At 32.5% G+C, this 16,888-nt stretch overlaps 5 protein-coding genes across 6 annotated transcripts; 1 reads left to right on the top strand and 4 right to left on the bottom strand.

The window, feature by feature from the left end:
- Positions 1-333: 333 nt before the first annotated feature.
- Positions 334-1,693, bottom strand: LOC106655358 (gamma-secretase subunit pen-2). Its single transcript, XM_014375703.2, has 3 exons — positions 1,589-1,693; positions 1,368-1,472; positions 334-1,133 (listed from the first exon to the last, which is right to left on the bottom strand). The coding sequence occupies exons 1-3, from the start codon at positions 1,647-1,649 to the stop codon at positions 994-996; spliced, it is 306 nt and encodes a 101-aa protein (XP_014231189.1). The 5' UTR covers positions 1,650-1,693; the 3' UTR covers positions 334-993.
- A 147-nt stretch (positions 1,694-1,840) lies between these two features.
- LOC106655356 (NADH dehydrogenase [ubiquinone] 1 alpha subcomplex subunit 10, mitochondrial) lies at positions 1,841-3,709 on the top strand. The gene is made up of 4 exons (XM_014375700.2): positions 1,841-2,061; positions 2,267-2,920; positions 3,012-3,404; positions 3,487-3,709. Exons 1-4 carry the CDS (start codon positions 1,990-1,992, stop codon positions 3,643-3,645), a joined length of 1,278 nt encoding a protein of 425 aa, XP_014231186.1. The 5' UTR covers positions 1,841-1,989; the 3' UTR covers positions 3,646-3,709.
- Positions 3,710-3,863: 154 nt separating this feature from the next.
- On the bottom strand, positions 3,864-6,274 carry LOC106655357 (synaptobrevin homolog YKT6). Of its 2 annotated transcripts, none has more exons than XM_014375702.2 (4): positions 5,747-5,829; positions 5,462-5,656; positions 5,113-5,384; positions 3,864-5,026 (listed from the first exon to the last, which is right to left on the bottom strand). In XM_014375702.2, exons 2-4 carry the CDS (start codon positions 5,649-5,651, stop codon positions 4,886-4,888), a joined length of 603 nt encoding a protein of 200 aa, XP_014231188.1. In that variant the 5' UTR covers positions 5,652-5,656; positions 5,747-5,829; the 3' UTR covers positions 3,864-4,885. The 2 variants fall into 2 exon arrangements, with proteins under 2 accessions (XP_014231188.1, XP_014231187.1); XM_014375701.2 differs by having other exon boundaries at positions 3,865-5,026; positions 5,827-6,274.
- A 497-nt stretch (positions 6,275-6,771) lies between these two features.
- Positions 6,772-9,511, bottom strand: LOC106655336 (asparagine synthetase [glutamine-hydrolyzing]). Its single transcript, XM_014375665.2, has 9 exons — positions 9,238-9,511; positions 9,004-9,129; positions 8,649-8,885; positions 8,392-8,566; positions 8,093-8,322; positions 7,875-8,002; positions 7,512-7,801; positions 7,144-7,378; positions 6,772-7,077 (listed from the first exon to the last, which is right to left on the bottom strand). Exons 1-9 carry the CDS (start codon positions 9,361-9,363, stop codon positions 6,942-6,944), a joined length of 1,683 nt encoding a protein of 560 aa, XP_014231151.1. The 5' UTR covers positions 9,364-9,511; the 3' UTR covers positions 6,772-6,941.
- A 3,856-nt stretch (positions 9,512-13,367) lies between these two features.
- On the bottom strand, positions 13,368-14,755 carry LOC106655345 (ribosome biogenesis protein BRX1 homolog). Its single transcript, XM_014375677.2, has 4 exons — positions 14,554-14,755; positions 14,193-14,469; positions 13,716-14,071; positions 13,368-13,640 (listed from the first exon to the last, which is right to left on the bottom strand). The coding sequence occupies exons 1-4, from the start codon at positions 14,665-14,667 to the stop codon at positions 13,500-13,502; spliced, it is 888 nt and encodes a 295-aa protein (XP_014231163.1). The 5' UTR covers positions 14,668-14,755; the 3' UTR covers positions 13,368-13,499.
- Between the last annotated feature and the right edge of the window lie 2,133 nt (positions 14,756-16,888).

Below are 16,888 nucleotides of genomic sequence, written 5' to 3'. Positions count from 1 at the left end.
GTTTATTGTGTAAATGAAAATCTGTATCTAAAGTTTTGTAGAACTTCATATAGACTATCAATATTAGTGCGTTTAATGTACCGTTTTTCTTTTGTAACCGTTTTAAACGGTACTTACTCCATGTAAATAACTTAATATAACAAAATGAAATCTCATATTTTTATAAAAATATTTATACAATTTGTAACTTTACTTTTAATATCAATGTGTATTTTTATAATTTGTTAATTACTCAACAAATTTTTATTACATGTTGACAAGTACAGATAATTTATTGAAAATAAAATATTTATTTAAAAATAATGCTAAATTATTGTACGCTCAGTATTCGACTCCATTGTTTAAATTTTTTTTTATTAAAAATCATTATTATTTACAATTACAAAAATTTTGTCAAGAGTGACTACTATAAAATGAATAGTACTATAATAAGGACTAATGAATTCAATTAGTTTGGATTTAAACTAAATTTGAAAACACGAGATGAATACTGCATGGTTGACATTTCATTTTAGTGAGAGGTACCAAAACACTTGGACTTTCAATTATGGCAATCATCAGCTTGATTCAACTCATAGTTAGTTAGGAAAGTATAATTCAATTTGGCGGTGGTTCGGTGCAGTGTTATGCTCTTGATTTTAATCAATAAAACTCTATCTATCTATCTTGATGAATTTGGCCAATAGGCCCCTCTTACATTTGATGCTGCAAATTTTTCAGTGATAAGCAACTTCTGAATTATTATATAATTATCTATACTGTAAAGAGTCAATAATACAAATAATTTATTTAGTTCACTATAAACAAACAATAACTTCCTATCTTAACAAATAATGGAAAGAAAAAACAAAATTCAAGAGAAACACAAGACAAGTTGATAAACTGGATTGTGTATGTCTCTAATAAAGCATAACTTTGCAATAGTTTTATGGTGTTATATATAAATATTTATTTATCCTCAATACTTATAATTAATTTAAATGATCTAAATCATTATGGACTTCCAGCTGGATAAAGGTAAGTAATGGAATCAGCTAATTCACCCCAATGTGTTCGTTGAGTTTGAAATACTACGATCCACGAAATGTATAATGATGCTGATAATATAGCCCCAATGCCAGAGAAAATTACATCTGAAATAAAATAACAAGTCACATAACAAAACTTAATTAATTAAAATAAAAAAAATGTTATTGAGATCGCGATGAAAATATTAACCAACTATTAATAGAGTGAAACTACATAAGATCAACATAAATTTCAATAATTTTTTATAGTTTGTGAAAATTGAATTTTCTATTAATATAGATGAGGAAAATATAAGTTTTTATTATAGTTTAAACATAATGATCAAAATGATATCTTACATTTTTTTATAAGTTTTTGTTCTTCATACGCAGGCACAATAAATGCTTGTTTAAAAAACCAAATGGCGTTCACTGCCCATAGAAATGGTAGCAAAGCAAAACCAGCTGTAAAGGAAGAACAATAATAAGAATTAGTCATAAGTTAGTCATAAACTTTATTGAAAACTAAACAGGATTTTTAACCTCACATTATTTATTCAATAAATCATAAAACTGCTTACCGTAAAAGTACCACTTGCAAAGATACAATTTTCTCTCGTTTGGTAACTTAGTTAGGTCCATTTTGTACGCTATTCAAACGAATAAAGATCTACTATCAACAAAATATGACAGACTTCAAACATGTGTAAGTGTACTGTGTATGCATATATAAACTTGCACTCTAATATCAAGTGGTGGTGGGCCGTAAGTAAGTTGCCGTCAAAATCGCACGTATTGCCATCTGGTGAAATCGAATATGGAATGACTGTACATTCACCGTCTGCTATATTTCGCGCAGACTTTCGCAGACGAACGAAAAATTAAGTGGAAAATTACTCAATCCGAATCCTAGAAATTGGTGGAAAAGCGGCCCAGTGGCCTTGTACTCGCAGGTCAATTCGGATCATTCTGAACTGTGAAAATGTTCGTTGTATTGCGAGGTGGTATCGCATCGAAGTTCGCTTCGACTGTCGTGTCCAAGGAGTTATGTAAGGTTAGCATGTCAACGACAATAACACAAATATATATTTTTAAATATTTCCATGCATAATATTTTGGCTCATGCGATTGGAGAGTTTTATTATTCACTCAATAAACCCGTTGAATGTAAATGATTTATCTGGATTATTTTAAGTTAAAGTTTATTGTTTGACTGACCATCACAAATTAGGGTATTTATTATTGAATTATGTTTTTAGATTCTTCCGCAGAAGAATGTCATTAAGATCCAGGCAGCTGGACTCACTAGAGCTGCTTTCAGAGATGAAAATGAAGTTCCACTAATCAAGCCATTTCCATATCATGAAAAGCCATACAGTGTAATGAATATGCTGTTGGACACTCATAAATGCAGAGTACACAAGCACTCTAAGATCATTGTAATTGATGGCCCACCTGCATCAGGAAAAAATGAACTAGCTAAACAACTGGCCAAAGAATTTGACTTTCTTTACTTACCACAACCCAATTTCGATGATTTACTAGTTACGCATTGGGGTTTTGATGCACGTACATTAGATCATAAACTGCCTAAAAGTGTGCAGTCTTGGGATATTGAGAGATTTTTGCAAAATCCCACAGATATTAATACAGCTGCTATGCAGAACTACATGCTGATGATGAGACAAGACAGGTGGATGTGGGCATTGGGACATCTATTTTGTACAGGACAAGGGGTAGTTACTGTGAGATCACCATGGACTGATCAAGTTTTTGCCAAAGCAATGGCTCAAAACAAATTCATTTCTGCTGGTGCTTTAGAGGCACACACAGATTTATGTTTAGCCTCTCTGCACTTTTATTTAAAACCTCATTTAATTATTTATTTAGATGTTCCAGTTGAAAAAACTCTTGTAAGTATATAAGTGTTTTTCACTACTAGTGAGTTTTTTTAGCAAAAATGTCTGCATGCTTATCTTAACTAAAAATTTATTTTAATTGCAGCAAAACATTAAAAATCGTGGACGAAAAGAAGAACAAAATTCTCCAGTTATTACCGAAAAATATTTGTCGAACCTAGAGGAAAATTATAAAAGAGATTATTTGAGTAAAATTAGTGAACACAGTTTAATGCTAATTTATGATTGGAGTCAGGGAGGAGATACAGAAGTTGTAGTTGAAGACATCGAAAATTTAAATTTTGATGATTATGATGAGCTTGATGTTAAATTACAAGATTGGAGGTTTCCTGGTGGGTGGATTTGGAAAGTGCACACAAAACATTATACTTATGATCGTGACCAATACCTTCATAATATGGACATCATGAGAACAGATGTACCAGAAATATGTGCTTCTGGAAACGATATAGAAGTTTGGGATGATGTCTGGGCAGAAGTAAGAAAATAATTTTCATTGCAGTAAAAAATTTTTTAATACTATTTCTCATATGATTATCTCATATCAATATTTATTTAAGGTCAAGGACTCTGAATATGATCCTAAGTTCCACCCCCATAAAGGTGATTCCATCAAAGATATCATGATGAGAACAAGACCATACCTTCGCCCTGATCATGTAACTCCTTTAATGAAGAAATATTATGAAAGAAAAGCACGTCTTGATGGTAAAAAATAAATAAATATGAAAATTTTAAATATTATTCCATTCAATGGAACTATTTGTAAATGAAAAATGTACACAATAAATAAGGTAGAAAAATATACTACTAAATAAATATCATTTTATAATCATCAAAATTTTAATTTTTTCAATACAGTATGAATTCAAGTGAAAGGTGATTTTAAAAATTAACCAGATTGTCAAGAAAATTTTTCTTTTTTACATGAACTTGAATTGAATTGATTAACATACATTTTAAAACATTCGAAGCTTAAAATAATTTGTTGACTTTTCAGTTTCCTTTAATTAACTTATCAAAGTACTTGTAAATACTTTAAAAAATGTCAGTAGCTTTTCCTTTATTCATTATAAAATAAATCTTTTTATAAAGTTTATTCGAGAAAATTCTGAAACTATGACAATTAATTACAGATCAAATACTAATTTTTATACTTTACATTGAAAGAATATACATCTTATAGTTGCTTCAATAGATAAAGGAATTAAATAACAACTATTTAAATACTTGCTATTTAATTTAAAGAAAAAATATTTACATGACAAATGATTATACCCATTATACACAGAGCTAATACAAATTTTTAATTATTAAAACTCTATATGGATTAATCTTATTTCAAAGTTTTATAAGCCCTGCAATGTGAGTAGGATTACAGTAATCATTTAGAATTTATTAACAACAAAGCCCCTCAATATTCTAACTGGATGCCAGATCCTACTTTAAATAAACTACTTTAGACTAACTAGTTCGTACCTGTCTGTTAAAATACAAAAATCTTAAATTCTGTTTGATGAATATAATTCAATTACAATGAATGTGTCTTTAAAACAAAAATTTAAAACTGTATTTTTGTAATAGAATTGAATCTTGAATGCGTGATTCCTATTATCAATGCAGTTTAAATTAATTTACCTACATCATTCACTCATTTCTTTTCATACTTTGTATCAATCTAATACTTAAAACTGTTAATGATCATTTTTACTAAATATTTAAATCTTCAGGCAGTGAACCACTTAAATCTGACACCACAATTATATTGGAGCAACATTTAAATTTTTATGCATAAAATTTCAACATGCCTCATTGATAATATTTACAGATCCAAGTATATAGGTCTTATAAGATAATATAGACATGTCTCCAAGTAAAGAGTAAAACACTTTCAAAAATTGTAGAATGGTCATCAAAATTTATAATTATAAATGTTTACAGCACAGCTGTATTATCGCTTCATGGGGCAAGGCTACAGCAAGAATTTGTCTTCCTAGCAGTCTTGTAAAAGGCTTTAGATTGTATACTAAGGCCCTCAGACTTTGATACCAAATCATCTAATTTTTCTCCTCGCTCTAATACTGCTTCCAGTGTATTATGCTAAAACAAAATTTGTAAAGAGATTTAAATACTGAGATAATTTAATGGCAAAAATATTTTTCAAAAAATCATTTTTGGATACTTACGAGAATAATTTTAGTTTCATCTAAATCTTCTTGCATTTTAGTCAATGCATCAGCTTCCCTAGGATTTTGATATTTTGATAAGTAAACATGAGCTTGTTGAAAATCCACAGTAGATTCTTTCAAAGATGACCAGAGATGAGGTGGATATTTGGAAGTAAATTCATCCAGAACTTGAGTAATCAAGGTATGAGATACTCTATTAGGATATTCATGATCTGATATAAGAACACCTGCCAAACCATCTCCTCTCACATATACATGACACATATACTCTGTAAATATAAAATAATTAGTATACAAGAGGAGGAACAAGAATATATAAAAAATATGATAAAATATTGACTTGTACCTCCTTCTTTAACACTTTGTCTTGCAGCTATTTGAGTTCTTTCCGTAATTGTTTTACTGACAAATGTCATGAATTCCCTAACGCTGTTTCGTTGAAAGTAAGAAAAAGAATCCACCTCGTAAGCTGACTTGAGAGCAGTTGCTGCATTGGGTCCTTTATGAAGGATTGTTAAGGCATAAAGCTTCACCATCTTGACTGCAAACGAATTGAAAATCGCATTTTAGTAAACAGTAACTCGCATTTTTTTTAATAAACAACTTTACAACGAGCATTTAATGATCATACAAGTTCTACAACGATCTGCTGTCAAAAAATTGGAAAGAAAAAGCCAAATTGTGGAAAACTCGATTGTCACGATAACGCACCTGTGCTGCAATTAACGGAGTAAAAACTCAATCACGACACTCCTCAAAAGCACCGTATACGCGGCAAATTGCGATATCTCGAGTCGCGACTCGTGCGTGCGTATATATGTACTGTGCCTCCAGAAATAATCAACTGGAGCTTGATCTGATATATAACATGTATGTGTATATCGACTGCTGACGATGGTGAGTCACGTCGACGATATATTAGATCGTATTAACGTAGTTATATGCCATGAACAGCGACATATGCGTGGGGACAGTGCACGTCAACTGCTGTATATATACGTTTTATACGTGTGTGAGGGACTGTTGAGCTGCTCGCTTTGATTACTTTCGCGAAGTGTGTGTATGTGTGCTTTCGCGTTTACGTATATATATTATATATATACGAGTACGATACGAGTGACAACGGAGTACGTCTGCGACTACATCGATAATAAACGGCAAATCCACCAATGACTGCATTCTGTATTATTCCGATGCTGCGATCTGTAAGCGTAGCGCCATTTTATCTTGGAGGCGCATGCGTCAGAGAGCTTCAAACAATTTGAAATATAAACAAATAAAAAGTACCACTAGGCAGTAGGCAGTCCTAGTTGACATTGAACTTCTGCTCGAGCAGAACTAAACTAAATGTTGGAGCATGAATTGGAATCGTGAGCTTCTTTAGTTACGTTTAAAAATTAAGAGTCGTAGTGAGATGATTGGATAAAAACTTCAGTGATTTTTATTTTCATTAAACTAGCATTAAAAATCTGCCTAAGGTATAATTCATTAACATAGGTATACTCCGTACGTGTAATATATGTAAAACGGTTACTTTTACATCGAACTCGTAGGTTATTATTTTCTCAGATATCTCGTTAATGATGAATCTTGAATTTCAATAAATTTTAATATAATGTTATTGAAAGCTTTAGGCTTGAAAAAATGCAACTTGAGTGAGGTTGTATAATTTTTTTGATTATTTATTCAAATAATAATCCAAATATTTATAAAAAACATAACTGCTTTACTTGGTGCAAGTAGCTCAGATCTTCATAATACAACCTTTTTTGAAAAAAAATGTTGAATTGTATCTACGAAATTGATTCAAACTATTTTCCATTTATTTATGCTTCTTCTTTATTTTCATAATGAGAGATGAATCGAGCTGATGGATCTGTTACTCCCTTGACCCATTTTGGCATCCAGAAGTAAGGGATGAGGTTCTCAGCATGTCCACCATAATGCTTTTCAAATACTGATCTGTTGGCCCAAATTATTGTGTCATGTATTGAACAGCATTAAACAGAATTAAACTACAAAACTTACCTGTAATAATAAGCTTCTTTAGTTTTTGGCGTACAGTGAGGATAGGTTTCAGCAGCTTTTTCTAAATCCTCGTCATTGACTCTTTCTTGTACAATATCATTAATGATATCAAACAGAGATTTTTTCACTGATGTCACACCATCACTGAACGCTTCTTTAGCCCTCCACAAAATATTTGATGGCAATAGACTCTTATCATCAAATGATGATCGAAGCAAATGCTTTTCAACACCATCTAAAAGAAAGAAATAAAAATCATTAGAGACTACTAGAAAGTGAATTTAGTTATATGAAGCAAACTTGTTTATCTTTTTATAAAAAAAGTAAATTTAAAAAAAGTCATAAATAATAATTTGTTAAAGACTTACTTTGTGGTTGTCTTGTAGCAGCTTCAAGGGAAAGATAATAGTTAGTGAATTGCAAGTCTAAGAATGGTACTCTTAATTCTAAGCTAAAAGCACTGGTTGTCCTGTCTGCTCGAAGACCATCATACAAATAAATGTCTTTTAACAATCTTATTGATTCGTTATGAGCATCATATGCGCTTGGAGCATCTCTAAAATAGATGTAGCCTTGAGATAATTCATCTGCTCCTTCGCCACTGAAAATTACAGTAGTTTCTGTGTTTTTCTTAATATATCTTGCCAACAAGTACATTCTGTAAAATAAAATGATTAGATTATTATTCATGAATTGTTGAATGAAAAATAAAAATTTATAAAAATGTATACCCAATAGAAGCTCTGATTGTTGTTATATCAAATGTTTCAAGATGGTATATGACATCATCAAGTACATCTGAAATGTCCTTTTGAGTTATAATAACTTCATGATGTTCAGTTCCTATGTGATCGGCTACCTGAATTAAAAGATTAAAAAAATTTCAATGTAGAATTTAAAACAGATTTTATGATAAAAGTTGTGGGAGATATTTATGTATAAAATGTACCTGTCTAGCTGCTAATATATCGGGACTGCCTTCCATACCAATAGAAAAGCTTTGAATTTTGTAAGGCAGGTTGTGTTCCTTAGCAAGTTTAACAAGAAGAGCAGAAACTAAACTTGAATCCAAACCACCTGACAACAAACATCCTATTCTTCTTTCAGCCATCAAACGTTTTTCAACAGCAGCCGTGAATAGTTTTTTAATATTTTCCTGAACATTGTCAGAACTCAATTCTAAATAAAATGATCCAAATTATTAGATTATATTAATATTAAGGAAATAATTAAAATTTGGATAAGTACCAGCCCATGGAAGGAAAGGTTTGAAAGTTGGCTTTAGTCCAGGTTCATGGTAACGATGTCTTCTCACAAATTTAACACGTCCATTTTCCAACACATCATACTCTTCATATGTGCCAGGGGGGAATGGTTCCATTTTATGTTCACCCTTCAGCATGTTGGAGATCTTAACGATAGCCTAAATGATTGAAAGAGATTATAAATTAAGAAAGCCATTGATAGAAGAAAGATTTCAAAAGCATTATCTAAAATTTTTTTACTTTGCTCTCAGAAGCAACAGCCAAGTGTCCATCTTCAGTATACACTCTGAACAAAGGTCTCACTCCATAGGGATCTCTTCCAAGCAAGATTTTTTTCTTTTCAGCATCCAGTAAACAAAAGCCAAAAACTCCATCCAAATTCTTACATACACCATCTGCTCCTTCAGTAGCATAAAGATGCATGAGTGCTTCAACATCACATTTGGTGTAGTATTCAAATCCATGGGTTTCCTTGAGCTAGAAATAATCGATTTAACGGTCAATAAATTTTATTTCGTCGAAAATGCGGTAAAAAATTCATACGCGACAATCAATTCATCAAGAAATCAGCTAGATTCGAATTGTCATTACTTACTGTCTGATAATTGTAGATCTCTCCGTTGCAGAGCAGATACAGCAATGGGTACTTGTACACCCTTATGGGCTGCATTCCGCACAGACTGTCAACGATCGACAATCGGTGGAAGCCCAAGAAGGAGTTCTGCGAAGATGCAAAAAGTTAAATGACATGCCGAACAATCGTGAAAAATCAATGAAAAAAAAAGATATGAAAAATGATCCACGAGTTTCTGTCCGGCCGTTATCTTACCGGTATGCGGCTGTCGTGCTCGATTTTGTATGCGTCGGGTCCGCGATGCGATATCTTGCTGAAGTTGTCGCAAACGCAGGTAAGGGAATCGGTATCAAAACCGAACAGGGCCCACAAACCGCACATTTTTCTGAGACTTTTTGCGATACGAAAAAAGAGCCAAGGAGATTTGAAACTTTTTTTTTCAGCAGCTGTTCGACCAACTGCTTCGACCAAACGATGTGTGTGTGTACCACCGCTGCTACTGCTGCTGCTACTGCCGCTTCTGTAAGCTGTAATGTATAAGTTTAAGCTGATGACGAAACCGCGACGGCGAGTTGCGCGTTTTGCCGGAACCACGTGTACAATTAGTACATACATATACAACAGCTGCTGCTGCTGCCCGGGGTAAATTTAGAAAATCTTCGTGCGCTCGCGCAGTTTTTTTTTTTTTTTTTTTGCTATTAAGCGGCTCGCGATCGCATCGATCGACACAACTGTAATATTTTATCGTGATAAGTCAGGAAATCGAGCGCCCGGTGCGCGACAATTCACGCGTTTTAACGACTGATCATTTAAAACTCCCACGTAAAAAATCGAGCTCTTTGTTTCAATTTGGAAAAGTCGTTCGATGATAACATTAATTATTAAAGTGTAATTTGTTTTTTATTAAAAGTACTTCAATGAATTAATTGGCAATTAAACTATAGTTTTCGATTCATCATTCAATTTAAAGTACCCTTTATGAACCATAGAAAAGCAAGGAATTTCATCCAATTTTAAAGCTTTTGAATAAGATAAGATACTTATTTCGAAGAGAGTAAAACCAATTAAAATTTGTACATTTAAAAATTAATTTTCCATTATAAAAAAAATATAGTGGGCGCAACTAAATCATATACGAAATAAATTAAAAAAATTCATTATTAAAATAAAATTATCCTATTATACAATTTTTCATCATGCTGCATGTCCGATAGATGGTTTGAGAATTTTATAGACTATTTTTCGGTGTCAGCTCAAATTCGGCGAAGGTACACAAAATCTTAATGATCTTCGTGAACTGTCCTTTTGTGCCTCAACAATCCTGATTTTTGTGCAAGCTTCTTTTCACACGTGTCTCATGGAAAATCTTTGTAACTTTCATGTCCTTTTTTTTGGTGGAGAAGCAAATGCTCTTTACGTCCGAATTTCTTCTCGCATTTGTCATATCCGTAATATTTTCGATCTTCATGGACTGCTTTTTGGTGTTTCAGCAAGTACAATTTATATCTAAATCTTTGTTCGCACTTGCCACATGCAAAATTTTTCAGACCTTCGTAGACTATCCTTCGATGGCTCAACAAATGCGATTTTTGTCCGAATTTCTTCTCACACTTTTCGCATTCATAATCTTTCCGCTTTTCATGAACTGTCTTTTGGTGGCATAGCAAACCGAATTTAAGTTTAAATTTCTTCTCGCATTTGTTGCATCAAAATCTTTTCGACCATCGTGTATTGTCTTGAGGTGAGTGAGCAAACTTGATTTTTGTACAAATTTTTTCTTGCAAAGATCGCAGGCATAATCTTTGCGACCATCATGTACTGTTCTTTGGTGGATAAGCAAATAATCTTTACGTACAAATTTCTTCTCACATTTGCCGCACGTGTAATCTTTACGACCTTCATGGACTGTCTTTTGATGCAAAAGTAAAGCCGATTTAAATCCGAATTTCTTTTCGCACTTATCACATAAATAATCTTTACAACCTTCATGAACTGTCCTTTGATGGATCAGCAAATGTGATTTGTGTCCAAATGTCTTCTCGCAATTGTTGCATGCGTAATCTTTCCGACCTTCGTGTACTGTCCTTTGGTGGCACAGCAAATGCGGTTTTTGTCCGAATTTCTTCTCGCATTTGTCACATGCGTAATCTTTATTACCTTCGTGTACTGTCCTTTGGTGCCTCAGCAAGTCTGATTTTTGTCCAAATTTCTTCTCGCACTTGTTGCATGCGAAATCTTTGTGACCTTCGTGTACTGTCTTTTGGTGGTAGAGCAAATTTCCTTTTTGGGTAAATTTCTTATCGCAATTATTGCATCCGTAATCTTTCTGACCTTCATGTATTGTTTTTACGTGTAGGGACAAGCTCGATTTTCGTCCAAATTTCTTCTCACAATTGTTACATGCGTAATCCTTGCGACCAGCATGGACTGTTGTTATGTGCAAGACTAAACCCGATTTATTTTCAAATTTCTTCCCGCAATTGTCACATAAGTAATTATTGTAGACTTTAAAGGCGAAATCTTTGTAACCATCGTGTACCGTCTTTATGTGTAAGAGCAAACTCCGTTTCTTTCCAAATCTCTTGGCGCACTTTTCGCATAAGTAATCTTTAACGACTTCATGGAATATTTTTTTATGATTAATCAAATTTGATTTATTTTCAAATTTTCTCTTGCACTTGTCGCATGTGAAATTTTTGCAGCCTTTGTGTTCTGATATTTGATGCCTACTTAAATGACTTCGGAACTCAAACTTTTTTTCGCACTTGTCGCATGCATAATTTTTTTGTTCACTATGAATTGTATCTCGGTGTGTAATCATGCTTGATTCTAGTGTAAATGCCTCCTGACAAATATCACAAATGTATTTTGTGTCGTTTGTAACAACAATGTCGTGTTCACTTATATTATTTCTCGATACAATATCTTCGGATTTCTCCTCACTCTTATCCATTATGGTACCTAAATTGAACGATGGATCCTTCTGTTTGGTGCCACGGAAATTGAATTGAACTTTTGTTTTGGTATTATAGCTTACTTGATCGAGAAAGTCAATATTCAAACTAATTTGTTTTTACTATAAACATGATTAATTTTTGCAAGGGACGATGTGAAAATCGTTCAATTAATCATATTGTTTACAATTAAGTTACCGATTCATCTGTTTATACATTCTCCTTACAAAGTGAAGCAGTTTGAAATCTTAACTTGTCAACGATCTCAATAGTTTCATATTTTATCTTCCCAAAGATGAAATCAGATCGTGTGGACTCTCTTGGGTCTAGTGGAAATCATCTTGCTCTTATTAAAATTTATAACCAATGTCAGACAAGTGATTATATTTAATGTTATGAAAAGTCGATGAGTAGAGCAAAGAAATTCCAAAACCAATTGGTCGGAGAGACAAAGAATAAGGATATCGGTTCCGGTTTTACGAAAACTGTAATTATAAGAAAGTTTATTGTAGCTGAATATTTTTATTAGGCGAAAGATTCATTAAAACCCAAATAAATATAATTAAACAGTAAAATTTTACTTCAACAGTTGGTCCTTTTTAAGAAATTTCCTAATTGAGTCTTTTACCACGAGTTACGAATTGTATGCAGTTAAAAATAAAAATTTATATCGAAGAGTTAAAGAATGTTAGCTTTAATACATTATCTATTTCCAAATCTTTAATGCTTAAAATTGGGTAACAAAATAATGATACAATAAAAACTCAAATTCAATAAGGAAAAAAAATTGATGAACCTCTTGTTTATGTGAAAGTACCTAAACGATTATTTAGTTAGTAAGACTTGCTGCTTAAGTTAAATTGTACTATCCAAATCAATAAAATAGGCTTATCAGACTTAAGGAAGTTAATAAAATTTAAAATTTTACAAATATTGTATTGATTATTTCGAAATATAACTGGAAATCGTGGAAGTACTTGCCCAAAAATCAATACATTTATTATTTTGGTATATGAATACTTATAAAATCAAATTAATTATTAATCATATTTTCATTTTTTTTTTGGTCCTATGAAATTTGCTATGAAGCACATGATACCTCATGTTATTTCATAAGTAAGATTGTATCTTGATGTTGAGTTTTAATATTTTGAATTCAATTGTGAATTCAATATTGTGTATATTAAAAAAAAGTTTACACTTAAGTTTTCTTAAGTTTTTTTAAGTTTTTCTGATCCACTTTATCGTATCGTATACTACTATTACTTTTGCAAACAGCTAAGTGAATGTCATTATTTTTAGGAAATGATCAACCCTTGGTGAAACATGAACAATTAGTTGATCGAAACAGTTTTATCGAAACACAAGCTCTTTGATATAGAAGGGTTTTGAAGAGAGCATATAGAGAGTCTATAATTTGTAAATAAAAAAATTTATTTTTCATTGGTGAATTAGTATTTTTCATTATACAGAAGGTAAATTTCAATACCTATTAATTACAAAATTTTATTATCTAAAATGATATTGTTCTATTATACAACTTTTCATCGTCCGTGTGAATTTTTAGTCTACGTTCTCTTTGAATATATCATCTATTAGATCAACTGGATATGACACCTCTGGTTTACTAACTTTAGCAGCAATTCTTTGTTCTATTCTATTCATATATTTGTTTCCTGCTTGTTTGTTAAAGGCTTGACGTAACTGTAATAAAAATTAAAAATTAATATCTTGTATACATTCATATTAAAAATACAATTTAAAGAAAAAAAAGATTACCTTAGCTGGGGATATATAATGAGGATTATCCCACAGAGTATCACCACCAAAACTTTCATTGAATATTTTAACTGGATTGAGCACAAATCGTGGCCCTATTTCTGCAAGTTCACCTTCTTCTGAGATGATTTGGAAATTTCTGAACCAAATTCGGTTATCCATATAAGAAAACGTATACACTTTGTCAAAGAAAGGTTGACTCTTTGGATGATAATTAGGAACTCCAAAGATTTGTGATAATAATTCCTTCATTAATTGCAAGTGAGGCAAAGTAGTGAAAACTTCATCAAACGATAACAATGGCCTGGAGCCTTTTAAGCAATTACCAGTCATTTTCAATTCACTCATTGTATAGACTATAATCAAAAGAAAGAAACATAAATAATTAAGAAATCGTGAAATCAGTAATTCATTTCTACTATCATAGAAAATTTTTATGATTGAATGATGCATTGCGAGCATTGTTATGATACTCACTGTTTTCTACAAGAAACTTGATACATGGACCTTTTGGCACATTTGACATCCACATATACAGATCTCTCTTTTTCCTGCCTTCAAATAAAATTGCTTTGTTGCAATTTTTTGATTCACAAATTTCATTCACGATACGTAAGTCTGGTGTACGCTCCATCTTAGCTTCAGGCTTTGAATGAGGCATAAGAGTTTTTAAATCTTCCATCAGATGACGGTTTTTGTGATTTATCCCTCGAGTCGCAAAGATCAAAACACGTTGTTTATTGACCCATTTGGTCTGAAAAATTAATTCATTTTATAAAGTTTTTTCATAAAGTAAATTACAGCTATCTTATAATGATAGACAGGTTGTAACACTGACCTTTTTTGCTACGGGTTCATCAGAGATCCTTTTAGCATCTAGTTTTGTCAACTCCTCTACAGGTGTAGGTTCTTCTACTGCTTTCCTTTTCTTTGTTTTTGGTACTTTAACCATGTTGATAGGAATGTTGATATACTTTTATACTGAAATTGAAAGAAACTTTTAATCAGCTTTTTATGACACACACGTGCTTCAGCGTCTATCGTCGTCTGCCTCTATGAGTCGAAACGTGTGCGCAAGATAACCTCTTATAAGGAGGCTCTTTCGCTGCAATGTTTTTTACATTAAGCTCGCGGAGCGCTAATGCATGGTGCAGCGCGCAACGTACTGCGCATGTGCTCTGCGACTAGTCGCGAGCAGAGTAGCAGAGTGCAGACTTGTCGTCAGCTTTTATTTACATCACGGCTCATGTGCAGCTGCGATAAAATTCGATATTTGTGAGTAATAATATGATTAAAATTAATAGAGCCTCCCTAGTTGATTATAAAAAAAAAAATATCAGCCGGTATGTTATCGAAAATGGCTAAGATGGGATTAAGTAAAACTGTTTTACAAAATACGTTTGAAACATGAGGGCATGAATCTTTAAAATTATTGCTACAAGAAAGTATTAATGGGAAACCTCGGATTACAAAAAACAAAGCAATAATTAATGTTATTTAAAGCTTATTTTCCACTGATAAATAGCATAAGCAAACATTTTATCATTTTATATTGTTTACAATTTTTTTAAACTATAAGAATTTTTTAATTATATAATTGTTAAATATTCATTAAAAAATTTATTTAAAGAATGTTTGTATTCAAAGTATAAATTCTGTAAAAAAAGGCTTTTATTAAAAAAATATTAACACTATTTTTTTTTTTTTTTTGAAGCGCATTTGAATTTCGCGCGCTTTCGTGCGCACTGCATTGCTGCTGTCTGCTTCGGGTCGCACCACAAAATTGACCATATAAAGCAGATTATCTTCTTAGAATGGTCAGCTACCCCTATTTTTTTACAGGAAACGATTCGTGAAACTCTAACAAATCAATTGATATAACTTTTATGAGGATGTAGAATTTTCTACAAAAGTTATTATCGAAACAAGATCATTTCCTATACGAGTCTATGTTAAAATTGCAATTTTCAACAGCATTTTTCTCGGAAACGAGTTCAGCTACCCCCATTTTTTTTTCTTTCTACATAATTGTGTGGCTCTAACGAATTGATTGATATAACTTATATGAGGATGTAGAATTTTTATCAATATCGAAAGGCGCGCGCGTCGTCTCACTGAAATATTCGTAGAGCCTAGGGACTCTAGACATTTTTTGAAAATATATGATTTTAATCTCCAATATAGTTATGTGAGCAATTCACTCATGTTCTAACATACATTTCTGGGTTTCTTTTTGTTAAATATTGTAGAATGTATAAATTTTATTCGATCAATTTGCATGCTTGTCTGTTTTTAGGCATCCGTACATAGAATAAATTTATTTCTCCATAAAAAGTACAATTCAAATGATTGTTTGAATTTTCACATCAATAATATCATATAACGAAACCGTTCGGCAAACTTAAAATATCGTAACTGAAACGCATCGATTGTTTTGATTGCTCTCAACGGGTAATTGAACGCGTGAGTTACGCGCAAATTCTTATCGTAGAAAATTCTGCAGGCCACCCGAAGAATGCGTATTTATTTTTTGTACTCGGCTTTAAGCAAACCGGAAGTATCGTTATTTTGTTCTGACTGATTCGACATAAAAAGTGTGTTTGTACACACACGAAACACGACTCACATTATGTCAAAGAAAGGGGGCAGGTCTGGGAATGTTTACAAAATCTATAAATGACGCGTGATCTCGGCAACATATTATGTCCCACCAGCCAACAGCTCTCCCCCAAGCAACTAAGATCGAAATCCGGAAATTCTATTAATGCTCGTTTACTTTCACCGCAGAAAAACTACGATATTAGCCTTTTCGATCCACCTCGCGAAAGCGTATTATAATATAACCATACGATATTTTCTCGCTCGTTCCTATTATCGTTGAACGCACGCAAGTGGCGCTAAAAAATCGCAAGAGCCGAACATTTATCGCTGCGATTTCGTGCGCATACGAGGCGACGCGCACGTGTGCCGTACGTATGGCCCGTGGAGCTAATCGACTTATTTTGACGTTATATTAAATATAAAAAAAAAATAATAATAATGAAAAATTCGAGCGGCCGCACGCGCGCTTACACGCATTAGAAACACATAATTCACGTGTTTAATGAATATAATGGCGCGCACGTATGAACACACAAAAATCGGCTGATGCTCCCGGTCGTCTGTGGTTCTCG

This window comes from Trichogramma pretiosum, unplaced genomic scaffold, assembly GCF_000599845.2.
Source record: "Trichogramma pretiosum strain Unisexual culture from Peru unplaced genomic scaffold, Tpre_2.0 scaffold12, whole genome shotgun sequence".
In the NCBI taxonomy this organism is placed as follows: Eukaryota; Metazoa; Arthropoda; class Insecta; order Hymenoptera; family Trichogrammatidae; genus Trichogramma; species Trichogramma pretiosum.
Note: the sequence above shows the minus strand (reverse complement) of the source record. Positions and strands in the feature narration are given on the sequence as shown.

What these genes read in the sequence shown, in the direction of transcription:
- LOC106655358 (XM_014375703.2), bottom strand. Translation starts at nt 1,649, where the DNA reads ATGGACCTAACTAAGTTACCAAACGAGAGAAAATTGTATCTTTGCAAG. An exon ending in TTGCAAGTGGTACTTTTACG is followed by an intron (nt 1,473 to 1,588) that starts GTAAGCAGTTTT and finishes CTTCCTTTACAG; the next exon opens with CTGGTTTTGCTTTGCTACCA. An exon ending in ACAAAAACTTATAAAAAAAT is followed by an intron (nt 1,134 to 1,367) that starts GTAAGATATCAT and finishes ATTTTATTTCAG; the next exon opens with ATGTAATTTTCTCTGGCATT.
- LOC106655357 (XM_014375701.2), bottom strand. Translation starts at nt 5,651, where the DNA reads ATGGTGAAGCTTTATGCCTTAACAATCCTTCATAAAGGACCCAATGCA. An exon ending in ACAAAGTGTTAAAGAAGGAG is followed by an intron (nt 5,385 to 5,461) that starts GTACAAGTCAAT and finishes TTATATTTACAG; the next exon opens with AGTATATGTGTCATGTATAT. An exon ending in ATGAAACTAAAATTATTCTC is followed by an intron (nt 5,027 to 5,112) that starts GTAAGTATCCAA and finishes ATTTTGTTTTAG; the next exon opens with CATAATACACTGGAAGCAGT.
- LOC106655336 (XM_014375665.2), bottom strand. Translation starts at nt 9,363, where the DNA reads ATGTGCGGTTTGTGGGCCCTGTTCGGTTTTGATACCGATTCCCTTACC. An exon ending in TGCTACAAGACAACCACAAA is followed by an intron (nt 7,379 to 7,511) that starts GTAAGTCTTTAA and finishes TCTTTCTTTTAG; the next exon opens with ATGGTGTTGAAAAGCATTTG. An exon ending in AAAGAAGCTTATTATTACAG is followed by an intron (nt 7,078 to 7,143) that starts GTAAGTTTTGTA and finishes TTGGGCCAACAG; the next exon opens with ATCAGTATTTGAAAAGCATT.
- LOC106655356 (XM_014375700.2), top strand. Translation starts at nt 1,990, where the DNA reads ATGTTCGTTGTATTGCGAGGTGGTATCGCATCGAAGTTCGCTTCGACT. An exon ending in TGTCCAAGGAGTTATGTAAG is followed by an intron (nt 2,062 to 2,266) that starts GTTAGCATGTCA and finishes TTATGTTTTTAG; the next exon opens with ATTCTTCCGCAGAAGAATGT. An exon ending in GGGATGATGTCTGGGCAGAA is followed by an intron (nt 3,405 to 3,486) that starts GTAAGAAAATAA and finishes TATTTATTTAAG; the next exon opens with GTCAAGGACTCTGAATATGA.
- LOC106655345 (XM_014375677.2), bottom strand. Translation starts at nt 14,667, where the DNA reads ATGGTTAAAGTACCAAAAACAAAGAAAAGGAAAGCAGTAGAAGAACCT. An exon ending in ATGAACCCGTAGCAAAAAAG is followed by an intron (nt 14,470 to 14,553) that starts GTCAGTGTTACA and finishes TTAATTTTTCAG; the next exon opens with ACCAAATGGGTCAATAAACA. An exon ending in ATTATATATCCCCAGCTAAG is followed by an intron (nt 13,641 to 13,715) that starts GTAATCTTTTTT and finishes TTTTTATTACAG; the next exon opens with TTACGTCAAGCCTTTAACAA.